The sequence below is a fragment of the Sciurus vulgaris genome (genome assembly GCF_902686455.1).
Source record: "Sciurus vulgaris genome assembly, chromosome: 11".
NCBI classification, from domain to species: domain Eukaryota; kingdom Metazoa; phylum Chordata; class Mammalia; order Rodentia; family Sciuridae; genus Sciurus; species Sciurus vulgaris.
The window spans coordinates 23,721,422-23,735,213 of NC_136472.1; the positions used below are offsets into that span (position 1 = coordinate 23,721,422).

At 36.7% G+C, this 13,792-nt stretch overlaps 1 protein-coding gene across 1 annotated transcript; it reads left to right on the forward strand.

The window, feature by feature from the left end:
• Positions 1 to 477: 477 nt before the first annotated feature.
• LOC306639139 (olfactory receptor 4A47-like) lies at positions 478 to 1,398 on the forward strand (the record flags this gene model as incomplete). Its single annotated transcript, XM_079102555.1, has 1 exon — positions 478 to 1,398. The coding sequence occupies one exon, from the start codon at positions 478 to 480 to the stop codon at positions 1,396 to 1,398; it is 921 nt and encodes a 306-aa protein (XP_078958681.1).
• Positions 1,399 to 13,792: the final 12,394 nt, after the last annotated feature.

The following is a 13,792-nucleotide window of genomic DNA, read 5'->3' on the forward strand; positions in this document are numbered from 1 at the left end:
GAAGGGCATCATTTTCTAAAGACTCAGCACCACTATTGAAACAGTGACTTGTGGTCTGTAGTCTTCCATTAATGATTGATTGTATTCATTCTTCATATGAAAATTATCTTAAGTGAGTCTTCAGTTTTATTCTGTGTCACTTTACACATAGTACATCTTTACAAGGATTTCCCTTTCTTTCTCTCTTGTTATTTCATATCTTTAAATTCATCTAACGAGTAACTTTCTCTGAGAAACTTCCCAAATCTCAAGAGGTTTAGAATGGGTTTAGAATGCCATAAATCAATAACATGGTTTCAAGAAATATATTTATCAACTTGTGTCTCATGTTGGTCATTAGAAGCTACTGTGCCAGCAGTAGATGCTTCAAACATATATGGCAGATGAATAAAAGAGGTTGTAATGTTTCTCAGGAGTTTTCATTGTTTTACAGGTAAACTGCTTTTCTCTCAGAAAATGGCATCAATAAGTGAATAGATGGAACATAGGAACAATGAAACTTACTTTGTCCTCTTGGGCCTCACACAAAATCCAAAGGAGCAGAAAGTACTTTTTGTTATGTTCTTACTCTTCTACATTTTGACCATGCTGGGGAACCTGCTCATTGTCATAACTGTATCCTTTAGTAAGACCCTGGGCTCTCCAATGTACTTCTTTCTTGCTAATTTATCATTTATTGACATTATTTATTCATCTGTCATTTCCCCCCATTTGATTTCAAACTTGTTCTTAGGAAAAGTTGTCATATCTTTCAAGTTTTGTATGTTTCAGCTCTTTGCAGAACACCTTTTAGGTGGGGCAGAGGTTACTCTTCTGTTGGTGATGGCCTTTGACCGCTATGTGGCCATCTGTAAGCCCTTGCATTATTTGGTTATCATGAGACCATGGGTGTGTGTTGTGCTGCTGGTAGTTTCCTGGGCTGGAGGTTTTGTGCACTCTGCATTTCAAATTGGCATTATTTATGGGCTCCCATTCTGTGGCCCCAATGTCATTGACCACTTTACTTGTGACATGTACCCCCTATTGCATCTTGTCTGTGGTGACACCTATGTCATTGGCCTCTTAGTGATTGTCAATGGGGGTCTGATGTGCGTTATTTTGTTTCTGCTCTTACTCATGTCTTATGTGGTCATCTTTCTCTCTCTGAAAAACTTGAGTCAGGAAGGGAGACGGAAAGCTCTCTCTACCTGTGGCTCCCATATTACAGTGGTTGTTCTCTTCTTTGTTCCCTGTATTTTCATATATGCAAGACCAGCTAAGACTTTCCCCATTGACAAGTCACTGAGTGTGTTTTATATGGTCATAACCCCCATGCTGAACCCCTTCATCTACACTCTGAGAAACTCAGAGATGACAAATGCTATGAAGAAACTCTGGACAATAAGCCACATCAGGTAGGAAATCATTGAGTCTCCCACTATGAAGAGAACCATTTCACTGTGAAGCTGTCTCCTTAGGATGTACTATTTATTTCAGACTTAAAACTGAAGCTAATTTGCTAAGGCATTTTTGTTAAGCAGAATTAAAGAATAGATTATAGGTTTTGATATTAACATATTTCCCCAGTGTATTGCTCATTCTTTATTGTCTGATTTATCAAGGGGCCTAGGAATTTTGGGGGCACATATACTAGGAAGTCCATAAAATTATGCAATCTATTTATGAATAAAATTTTTATATAATTACAAGGATGTGTATTTAATTTTTTTACATTCATTTCTAGTAACTATGTTGTCATTTCATTTTATTTTTAATTTTTTGTTCATTTTTCTACTATAGTAAAATTCTGTATATGTCTTTTTTATTTGATTTTACTAGCATTACATTTATAATTTTCAGTCAATAGTTTTATTTTTAAATTAAATTTGGAAGGCATAACAATTATGAATATTACAATGGAACCCTTGCAATAGGGTAAATCTGAAAAAAGGTATATATATGATGAATTCTTCACCAGCATCTCCCAGTACTGATCCTGGGTGCAGGCACTGTTTCCAAGGTTCTCCAAATTAAGAAAGCTTATCATTTGTGTGACCAGGGTGGGCTCAGAGGGCATCATGCTAAATGACATAAGCTGGACACAGAAGACAAATAGTGCATGATGTCATGCATATGTGAACACTAAAATCTTCACACTCACAGAAGCAGAAAGAAGAATGATGGTTGTCATGGCTGCCGAGTGGGAAAACTGGAGATGTTGGTCCAGGAGGACCAAGTTTCATAGAGAAGCTAACTAATTCTGGATTTGAAAACATGGTAGCTATTGTTATATTTGCTGTAGTGTATACTGGACTCCTAATAAGAGGATAGATGTGAAGTGCCCTACCACAAAAAGATTAAAGAAAACTCTAATCATGTGACCTGACGGATATGCCAATTATAGTTGTCATTTCGCAATGTACACATATATCAAAATATCATTGTCCACCCAAAACCTGTATGATTTTTATTTACCAATCTGATATCAGTGACCAAAAAATTAAGGAAACTCAAGATGATACTTCTATTACTACTAAAATATGATTGCTACTCTATGGGGTTTTTTAGTTTTTGCAGTTTTTTGCCTACAAGTTCTCTTTTAGTAGATATTCACAGTTAAATTATTGTATTTCAACTTTATTTAGATTGTTCATTTCTCTGTTTTTATGTTACCGTGCTTGTCAGGGATGCTCACCTCTGAGGGCCCGCAGAGGCAGGCACCCCTGGCCTGATCTTAAAGATGGCGCCTGGCGCGGTGCCAGAAAAAGTTTGAAGCTGTTAACAAGTTTCAGGAAGTACTCCTGATTGGCTGATGTACCTTGTGCTTGGCTTGTGGACAGTACATGTTTTAGGCGTTTACTTGATATGTCCATGCATTTGCTGCAGGGACAACTTTCTGATTAGTCCCTGTATTCTTTATAATCTGGAGTAATTCCGCATTGGAGGCCTTTTGTCTACATTAAAGAGAAGAAGCTTCACTGCACCAAAAAAGGCATATGTGTTATCATTTCCTCCAAGGGCGGTGGGAAGTGATACGTGTTTATGAAGATTATACTCATTTGATGTATCCTTTTCAAATTTAGATGTTACTTGTTTATTCTTTCTTGGTTTTCCTGGTATATTCTCTGGTAGTTTTCATAATCATTAGTATTTCTTTCTTTTCAAATTCTAACACCTGTAATAGATTTCTCTTGGTGAACTAGATTGATGGCTACATCCAGGATAATGTGAAATAATGGTGATGACAGCTGAGATATGTCAGTTTTACTGAAATTATAAAATTAAAATGGTATGCTTTTTCTAAACATGTCTTTTGCAGTTATTTAGGTGATTAAATATTTATACCCTTGTACATGCTAATGTGATCAATTATTACATGGGATTGTATTGTATTAAACTATTTTTGCATTTGTGGACTAAACTTTGGTACAGTTATATTTTTTCCTTATATCAAAGGATTCTTTGATTCTTTTCAGAGTTTTTGCATTGATTTTTATAATATGAGTGTATAGATATCCATATATGCATCACTATTTTGAAATGTTACAGAGAAACATTTTGATCCACACCAATATTTCTCATCCCTATCACCCTTAATGTTCCACTACAGCATTTAAGGTTAGTTCTGTTGACTCACTTCGCTATATATTTTTCTTAAAAATTTTTGGTATTTGTTTTTCTCTAGACTAGACTATGAACTACTACTCAATCCTCAGCACCTGTAATAGTAATAGCCACAGTAAATCATTGTTGAATTTGTGCTTTATAGAAATATTTTCACCATTAAGAATAATTTATTTTCTGAGATAACTTGAGTAGCACTGGGCTGATATTCTCTTTGAAGGTTTGTGAGTAACAATCACAAACTAGCATTTGTAAATGCTTATCCTTTTCAGGACTTGTTCTACCCGTGTTATGTGGGTTTCCTCTTGTTACATTCCAATGATTAAGTCCTTCAGGAACATCATGAGGTAGGCACTCTTACTAGAGCCATTTTACAGTTGCACAAACAAGGGCTCATGGAGGTTGAAAACCCTGTGAAAGGTTATGACCTGGAGAGTGTCCAGACCCAATCCAAGAAGTCCTGCCTGTGCATAGGTATGGCAGGTTTGGTTACCTGGTAAGGACAAGGCCTTCAGACCTATTTGCAAATAAGGAGTTAGAATCCATCATTTCTGTCATTTTTAGTGGTGCTTTAGTTCTACATTTATCATGTATAGTTGCTTGTTTAAAAATATCTTAAGTGTTAAATATTTTCAAACTCATATATGTTGAAAGATATTCTGGAGACACTTTCTCCAGACGTCCCATGTATTAAAATTATTCCACATTTACTTGTTACTTTCTTCTCTCTCTCTTTTTTTTTTTAATCAGGACATATGAATGTGTATATATATATATATGTATATATATATCATTTTATGTGCATATATGTCACTACACACATGTCAATATCATTTTTATTTTTCATTTGTCTTAGTCATTTATTTGTATATACCTATTTATAGTTTTTTAAAGACTGAGGAATCAGTTGTAGACATGATTCCCTTTTAGTCTTAAAACTCTAAGCCTTTCCAAAACTCAAGGTACCTATTGAGCACAGTGCAAAATCAAAGAGTTGTCACTGAGATAGTGCTATTATACAATCCACTCAGCCTATTGCCACTACACCAACTGTCCCAATAATATCCTCTTCGTGGCATAAGAGAATACAAGGTTACTCGTTACATTTTCCTGTCATGTGTAAAGCATGGATTCCTTTCATGTGAAACATTCCTGAGCCTTCATTTTTTGCTGGATCCAAGTGTCCTTAAGTTGTTTTTCAGTCCATTCAAGGTAACCTTGAAATCAGCATTTCAAGAATGGACTTAAACAACAGAAGACCACCTGTCCATATTATAAACTGTGTGTGTGTGTATGTGTGTGTGTGGGTGTGTGTGTTAGTTCATAAGCTCACAATCCTCCACATGACTCATGATAAAACCCCCACCTTGAAAAGTATTCTACTTATGCAGAGGCAGAATGACCATCCAGTCCTGTACAAAAGAGCCCTAAAACACCCTTTCTCGCTCTTCAGAGACTTGCAGACTGCATGACAGTTGTCTGGTGGAAATGCATGTTTGCTCCTGCTTAGGCTTGTGTGCTGTTTCTTTGGTTTGAAGTTCAGGTCATGTCTTTGTCAGGAGGTTTGGCATGTGATCCTGAATTCCTCTTAGATGTAATACCTATGGCCATGACTGTTGTCTAAAAGGTTTCTTGCAATGCCACATTTCACGAGGCTAGTGTATTTTCTTTTGTGCATGCCTATTCTTAAAACACCGATTTGAGCCAACTTTTAGTTGACTCTGGAAGCACTTCCTTAAAACAACTCATAGATAATTTGTCTTCCATGAAATAGCCAGGTACAGTGTTGCATACCTGTAATCACGGTTGCTCAGGAGGCTGAGGCAGGAGGATCACAAACCCAAAGTCAGCCTCAGCAAGGTAGCAAGACCCAGGCTCAATTAAAAAATATAAGAAAGGACTGAGGATGTGTGGTTTAGTGGGTGAGCACCCCTGAGTTCAATCTTTGGTCCAAAAAGAAAGGTAATTTGTTTTTTAGGAAATTATGTCAGGTGTGTCCATTCGTTACCTGGTTCAGTTGATTCTCCATTTGTTACCAAGAATCTCTTCTTGCTTTTGGAAATTACACTGCAGAAGAGAGAATAGTGAATTTATGTAACCCTGTTTATACTAAAAGTCTGAACAAAGAATTTTTCAGGAATAAGAATTCAACCATATTTGAGAAGCCCACATTTTTAACATTCTATCTAGTTTCTACTGGTGTTTGCCCACAAAGGTTTTGAGGGTCTCCTCCAACAGGAACAGTAGCAGGGGCAACTTCTGGGTAGTGTGTGCTGTGGGTACTGAAATCTGCAGAGGGAGACACCGGTGACATTGGGAGAAGCTGGAGGCTGGAAGACACACGTGACGGGGTCCTGTTCCCTCACCTCACGTGGTGCAGGACACACACTCTTCTCACCACCTATTCTCAGGGTATTAGGAGCATCCTAAATGACTAGAATCCCATTTGTGTCCCATGTACTTTTGTTTTGACATGATTCACATAAAGGGGAGGAATATTCTCTTTTAACATGACTTGGATAAAGAATCAGTGGTTTTAGAGTTTTGCTATTAAGCATGGTACTGACTGGGTTTAAAAGTCATTCCTTCACTTTATATGAAGAAATATATATATAAGCATCTTTCAGAAAGTGATATAGTATTAACTAACTATGCTTAAGAACCTATTAAAATTAACTTATTATTTTTATTTTGGATCTATTCATGAGTAGAAATAAAATTTCCAATATTCGATTATACTTGTTCTTGGAATGTTAATTTTGACCATCATGCAGAAACAGAGATGACAAGCTATGACAAGCTAATAAACCAGAGAAAAAGAGACAATGGTTTATGAACACATTTGACAATAAAAAATAATTAACGAGAAACATTGAGAGATGGTAGAAAAGTGGATCTGTTGTAGTATCCCTGCTTCTCTTTACAACTGTAAAGACATATGCATCCAATACCTGACCACCTAACTATGCAAAAGAAATATTGGATCTGAAGGGAGAGACAAACTCTATTGTAAGGATAGATAAGGACTTACATCGCCCACTTTCATTAAGGGACATTTCATGTAGACAGAATACCAACCAAGAAACCTGAGACTTCAACTCCACTGTAAACCAAATGGACATAACAGATATTTGCAGAACATTTCATAAAACAAATGCAGAATATGTGTTATTTTCATTAGCACACAGAACATTTTCCAGGACAGATCACATTTTAGGCCATAAAATAAACCTCAACAGATTTTTGAAATATTAAAATTATATCACGTATATGTTAGGAGATCCAAGATGGTGGACTAGAGGGAGGCTGTGTTCCTTGTCACTCCGTAACTCTGGTTTCAAGAAGAGGATATCTGTTTCTTGATGAGGCAGTTTTTGCTGCTTATCAATGCCCTGCTGTTTACCCCATTTGTCTACTGTGATCACCTGCAGTCTGCCAGCATATCCACACCATTTTTGAGTGCAGATTGCTCACTGTCAAGCACTTATCATCTGCCTTTTGCCTACCTCTCACCTGTCCATCGCCTGCCTTACACCTACCTATCCATCACTCGACACATGAGGTTCACCTCCCGATCATCCGACTAGTGTCAGCAAACTGATCACTGACCGCCAGTGGAGAACCAGCTCCTGCTGTTGCCTGGAAGTTCACCATTACAGTACCTGCAGGTTTGATTACACCTGCCTGCTGCCATTTTGAGACAACAGCCAGGCCCCATAGGACCCCTGTCCAGAATGACTGAGCCCCGTCTCCAGGATCCCTCAGCCCGAACAATCACTCCCTGACTCTGGGGCCCTAACATCGACTGACAACTCACTGCTGCCAGGACCCCAAGACCAACTGACTGCACCCTATCACAGGGACACCAGACTGACTGCACCACCTTCAGGATCCCGCAATGACAGCAAACATATCCGACCTCCAGGACTTCTGCCTGACCAACCACATCCTGCCTCCAGGACCTCCAGCTGATGATGTCCACACCCTGAGCTGCAGCTCCCCATTTGCCAACACATTTGGAAGCCAGAGTGGCCATCTTGGATAATCCTGGAAGGTGTAGCTCTGATCTTTAGGTGGGGCAAAGCCCATCCTGAGATGCCTGCTGGAGACTTGAACCTCATTGTCAGTTACCTCTCATGCATCAGGCTACTGAAGACTGGGAGGTTTCATTACTATATGACTGTTATACTATAGATTTTCTTTTTTCTCCTTATTAAAAAATATTGTTTTTATTTCTTTATTTTTCTTGCTCCCTTTTCATTTTGTTTACCTGTTCCCTCAGAGTCTCTCTCTCCCTTTTTGCATGCTAACATCCAATTTCTTTTGATTACACTCTCACCCTTTCTATTATCTAGAACTTCTGTATATTCTTTTCTTATCCCATTAACAGCCACATTCTACATCCCTCTGCATCCTCTCTGTCGTCCATTAGAAACTGCAGACCTTATTGCAAATCTGTTTGTTTTACTGAAGATAATATTTGAACTCATTCTGTTTATTATGAAAATTTTGTTATTGTCCTCATAGGAGCTCTTTGGTCTAAGATTGCATAGTGTCTGAATTGGGCACTGCTAATATTGATCTCCCCTTAAAGAAAAGGTTTTGGAAATGTATAGGGCCACTATAAGCCTATAGGGGGAAATCTGCAATACCCCAAATCTGCACTGCTAGAGGGGAAGATACATGAAAAACATGAAATAACAAGGGAAGAAAATGATCCAAACAAATCTAGATTCTATATTAATAGAATCCAATGATAGTATGTTAGAAGAAATGTCAGAAAAGGACTTCAGATTATACATGATTAAGATGATTCATGAAGCAAAGGATGAGAAAAGAGAGCAAAGGCAGGCAACGAATGATAATACCAACAAGCTGAAAGAGCACCTGCAGGAAGCAAAAGATCATTTCAACAAAGAAATAGAGATACAAAAAAAAAAAAAAAAAAAAAAAAGGAAATCCTTGAAATGAAGGAAATAATAAACCAAATGAAAAACTCAATGGAAAGCATCACCAAAAGGCTAGACCACCTGGAAGACAGAACCTCAGACAATGAAGACAAAATATTTAATCTTGAAAATAAAGTTGCCCAAACAGAGAAGGTGATAAGAAATCATGAACAGAATCTCTAAGAATTATGGGACATCATGAAAAGACCAAATTTAAGAATTATTGGGATTGAGGAAGGCACAGAGATACAAACCAAAGGAATGAACAACCTATTCAATGAAATAATATCAGAAAATTTCCCAAACCTGAAGAATGAAATGGAAAATCAAATACAAGAGGCTTACAGAACACCAAATGCACAAAATCACAACAGATCCACACCAAAGCACATTATAATGAAAATGCCTAACAATCAAAATAAAGATAGGATTTTGAAGGCTACGAGAGAAAAGCATCAGATTACATATAGGGGGAAACCAATATGGATAGCAGCAGACTTCTCAACCCAGACTCTAAAAGCTAGAAGGCCTGGAACAACATATTTCAAGCTCTGAAAGAACATGGTTGCCAACCAAGAAGCCTATAGCCAGCAAAACTAACCTTCAGATTTGAAGATGAAATAAAATCCTTCCATGATAAATAAAAGTTAAAAGAATTTACAAATAGAAAGCCTGCACTACAGAATGTTCTCAACAAAATATTATAAGAGGAGGAAATGAAAAACAACAATGGAGGTCAGCAAAGGGAGGAACTACTTAGAGAAAAACCACTCAAAGGAGAACCCAAGCCAACTTAAAAACCAAAAATAAGCCAAAATGACTAGGAATACAAATGATATCTCAATAATAACCCTGAATATTAATAGCCTACACTCATCAATCAAAAGACATTGACTTGCAGAATGGTTTAAAAAAAAGACTCAACAATATGATGCCTGCAAGAGACTCATCTCATAGAAAAAGACATCCACAGATTAAAGGTGAAAGGATAGAAAAATCCTACCATGCACATGGACTCAGTAAAAAAGTGGGGGTCTCCATCCTTATATCAGATAAAGTGGACTTCAAGCCAAAGTTAGCCAGAAGGGATAAATAAGGACATTTCACACTGCTTAAGGGAACCATAAATCAGGAAGACCTAATGATAGTAAATATTTATGCCCCAAACAATGGTGCATCCCTGTACATCAAACAAATCCTTCTCATTTTCAGGAATCAAATAGACCACAACACAACAATTCTGGGTGACTTTAATACACTGCTGTCACAACTGGATAGATCTTCCAAACAAAAAACAAGCAAAGAAACCATAGAACACAATAACACAATCAATAACCTGGACTTAATAGACATATATAGAATATTCCATCCATCAATGAGCAGATTCACTTTCTTCTCAGCAGCACATGGAACCTTCTTGAAAATAGATGATATGTTATGTCACAAAGCAGCCCTTAGGAAATGCAGAAAAAGAGATACTGCCTTATGTTTCATCAGATCATAAAGAACTGAGAGTAGAAATCAACAACAACAACAAAAAAAAACCAGAAATTACTTCAATACCTGGAGACTAAATATTATGCTATTGAATGAAACATGGATAATAGAAAACATCAAGGAGGAGATAAAAAATATTCTTAGAGGTCAATGAGAATGATGATACAACATATCAAAATCTCTGGGACACTATGAAAGCGGTACTAAGAGGAAAATTCATTGCATGGAACACATTCCAGAAAAGAATGAAACGTCAACAACTAAATGACCTAACATTACAGCACAAAGCCCTAGAAAAAGAAGAACAGAATAACAGCAAAAGTAGTAGAAGACAGGAAATCATTAAAATCAGAGCTGAAATCAATGAAATTGAAACAAAAGATACAATTCAAAAAATTTACAAAACAAAAAGTTGGTTCGTTGAAAAAGTAAACAAAATAGACAAACCCTTAGCCACACTAACAAAGAGAAGGAGAGAGAACACTCAAATTACTAAAATACATGATGCAAAAGAAAATATCATGACGGACACCACTGAGATTCAGAACATAATGAGAAGCTACTTTGAAAATCTGTATTCCAACAAAATAGAAACTATGCAAGACATTGAGAAATTTCTAGAAACATATGCTCCTCCCAAACTGAACCAGGAGGACATACACAATTTAAACAGATCAATATCAAGCAATGAAATAGAAGAAGCCATTAAAAACCTACCATCCAAGAAAAGCCCAGGACCAGACAGAACTTAGCCAAGTTCTACAAGACATTCAAAGAAGAACTCATTCCAATACTTCTCAATGAATTCCAGGGAATAGAAAAGGAGGGTACCCTACCAAACTCATTCTATGAAGCTAATATCACCCTTATACCCAAACCAGGCAAAGACACATCAAGGAAAGAAAATTTTAGATCAATATACTTGATGAATATAAATGCAAAGATTCTTAACAAAATATTGGCAAACTGTATCCAAAATCATATTAAGAAAATCGTGCACCACAATCAAGTGGGGTTCATCCCTGGAATGCAAGGATGGTTTATCATCCATAAATCAATAAACGTAATCCATCATGTCAATAGACTTAAGGATAAGAATCATATGGTTATTTCAATTGATGCAGAAAAGCGTTTGACAAAATACAACACCCCTTCATGCTCAGAACACTAGAAAAAATAGGGATTGTAGGAACATACCTGAACATTTTATAGGCTATTTATGCTAAGCCCATGGTCAACATAATTCTTAATGGAAAAAAACTGAAACCATTCCCTTTAAAAACCGGAAGGAGATAGGGATGTCCTCTTTCACCACTTCTATTCAACATTGTCCTCGAAACTCTAGTCAGAGCAATTAGGCAGACCAAAGAAATTAAAGGGATACGAATAGGAAAAGAGGAACTTAAGCTGTCACTATTTGCTGATGACATGATTCTCTATTTAGAGGACCCAAAAAACTCCTCCAGAAAACTTCTAGACCTCATCAATGAATTCAGCAAAATAGCAGGCTATAAAATCGACACGCATAAATCTAAAGCATTTTTATATGCAAGTGATGAAACATCTGAAAGGGAAGTGATGAAAACAACCCCATTTGCAATAACCTCAAAAAAAAATAAAATAAAATACTTGGGAAGCAATCTAACCAAAGAGGTAAAAGATCTGTACAATGAAAACTACAAAACATTGAAGAAAGAAATTGAGGAAGACCTTAGAAGATGGAAAGATCTCCCATGTTCTTGGATAGGCAGAATTAATATTGTCAAAATGGTCATCCTACCAAAAGTGCTATACAGATTTAATGCAATTCCAATTAAAATCCCAATGACATACCTTACAGAAATAGAGCAAGCAATGGTGAATTTCTTCTGGAAGAATAAGAAACCCAGAATAGCTAAAGCAATCCTTAGTAGGAAGAATGAAACAGGGGTATCTCAATACCAGAACTTCAACTCTACTACAAAGCAATAGTAACAAAAACAGCATGGTATTGGCACCAAAATAGACAGGTAGATCAATGGTACAGAATAGAGGACACAGACACAAACCCAAATAATTACAATTTTCTAATACTAGACAAAGGTGCCAAAAATATGCAATGGAGAAAAGATAGCCTCTTCAATAAATGGTGCTGGGAAAACTGGAAATCCATATGCAACAGAATGAAATTAAACCCATATCTTTCACCCTGCACAAAAATCAACTCACAATGGATCAAGGACCTTGAAATCAGACCAGAGATCCTGCTTCTTATAGAAGAAAAAGTAGGTCCAAATCTTCAACTTGTTGTCTTAGGATCAGACTTCCTTATCAGGACTCCCATAGCAGAAGAAATAAAAGCAAGAATCAATAACTGGGACAGATTCAAATTAAAAAGCTTTCTCTCAGCAAAGGAAACTATCACCAATGTGAAGAGAGAGCCTACAGAGTGGGAGAAAATCTTTGCCACTCATACTTCAGATAGAACACTAATTTCCAGAATATATAAAGAACTCAAAAAACTCTACACCAAGAATACAAATAACCCAATCAACAAATGGGCTAAGGATATGAGCAGACACTTCACAGAAGATCTACAAGCAATCAACAAACATGAAAAAATGTTCACCACCTTTAGTAATAAGAGAAATGCAAATCTAAACTACACTAAGATTCCATCTCACTCCAATTAGAATGGCAATTACAAGCAAGAATACAAGCAACAATAGGAGTTGGAGAGGATGTGGGGAAAAATGTACACTCATACATTGCTGGTGGGGCTGCAAATTAGTGCAGCCACTCTGGAAAGCAGTGTGGAGATTCCTTAAGAAACTTGGAATGGAACCACCATTTGGCCCAGCTATCCCACTCCTTGGCCTATACCCAAAGGACTTAAAATCAGCATACTACAAAGGTACAGCCACATCAATATTCATAGCTGCTCAATTCACAATAGCCAGATTGTGGAACCAACCTAGATGCCCTTCAATTTATGAATGGATAAAGCAACTGTGGTATATATGTACAATGGAATATTACTCAGCTATAAAGAATAATAAAATTATGGCATTTGCAGGAAAATGGATGAAATTGGAGAATATCATGCTAAGTGAGATAAGCCAATCTCAAAAAACCAAAGGACGAATGATCTCACTGATAAGCAGATGATGACACATAATGGGGGATGGGAGAGTGGCAAGAATGAAGGAAGGAGGGTCTGTATAGAGGGAAAAGAGGGGTAGGAGGGGTCTGCGGAATGAAAAAACAGAATAAATCAAACATCATTACCCTATGTAAATGTATGATTACGCAAATGGTATGCTGTTACTCCATGTACAAACAGAAACAACATGTAACCCATCTGTTTACAATAAAAATAAATTTGAAAAATTATGTCATGTGTTTTCTCTGACTATAACAAAATAAGAAGTCAATAACAAAGGAAATTGTGGAAGTTGTGCAAACATATGGAAAGTAATCAACCATGTTCTGGTTGCATGAAACAACAAATGCTCTGAAACAACAAATGGATTAATGAAGATAGAAAAAGGGAAGTAAAAACCTTTTTAAAACCCTCAAACTAACATAGAACATTCATAAACCTATAGGATGAGAAAAAAGCATTACTAAGAAGAAAGTTGAGAGCTGGGGAGACAGATTAGCGTGAGAGCACTTGCCTGGCATGTGTTAGATCCTCAACCCTGAAATTAAAAACAGAATGAATAAAGTTTAAACCAATAAAAATCAAATGATTTTGAATAATA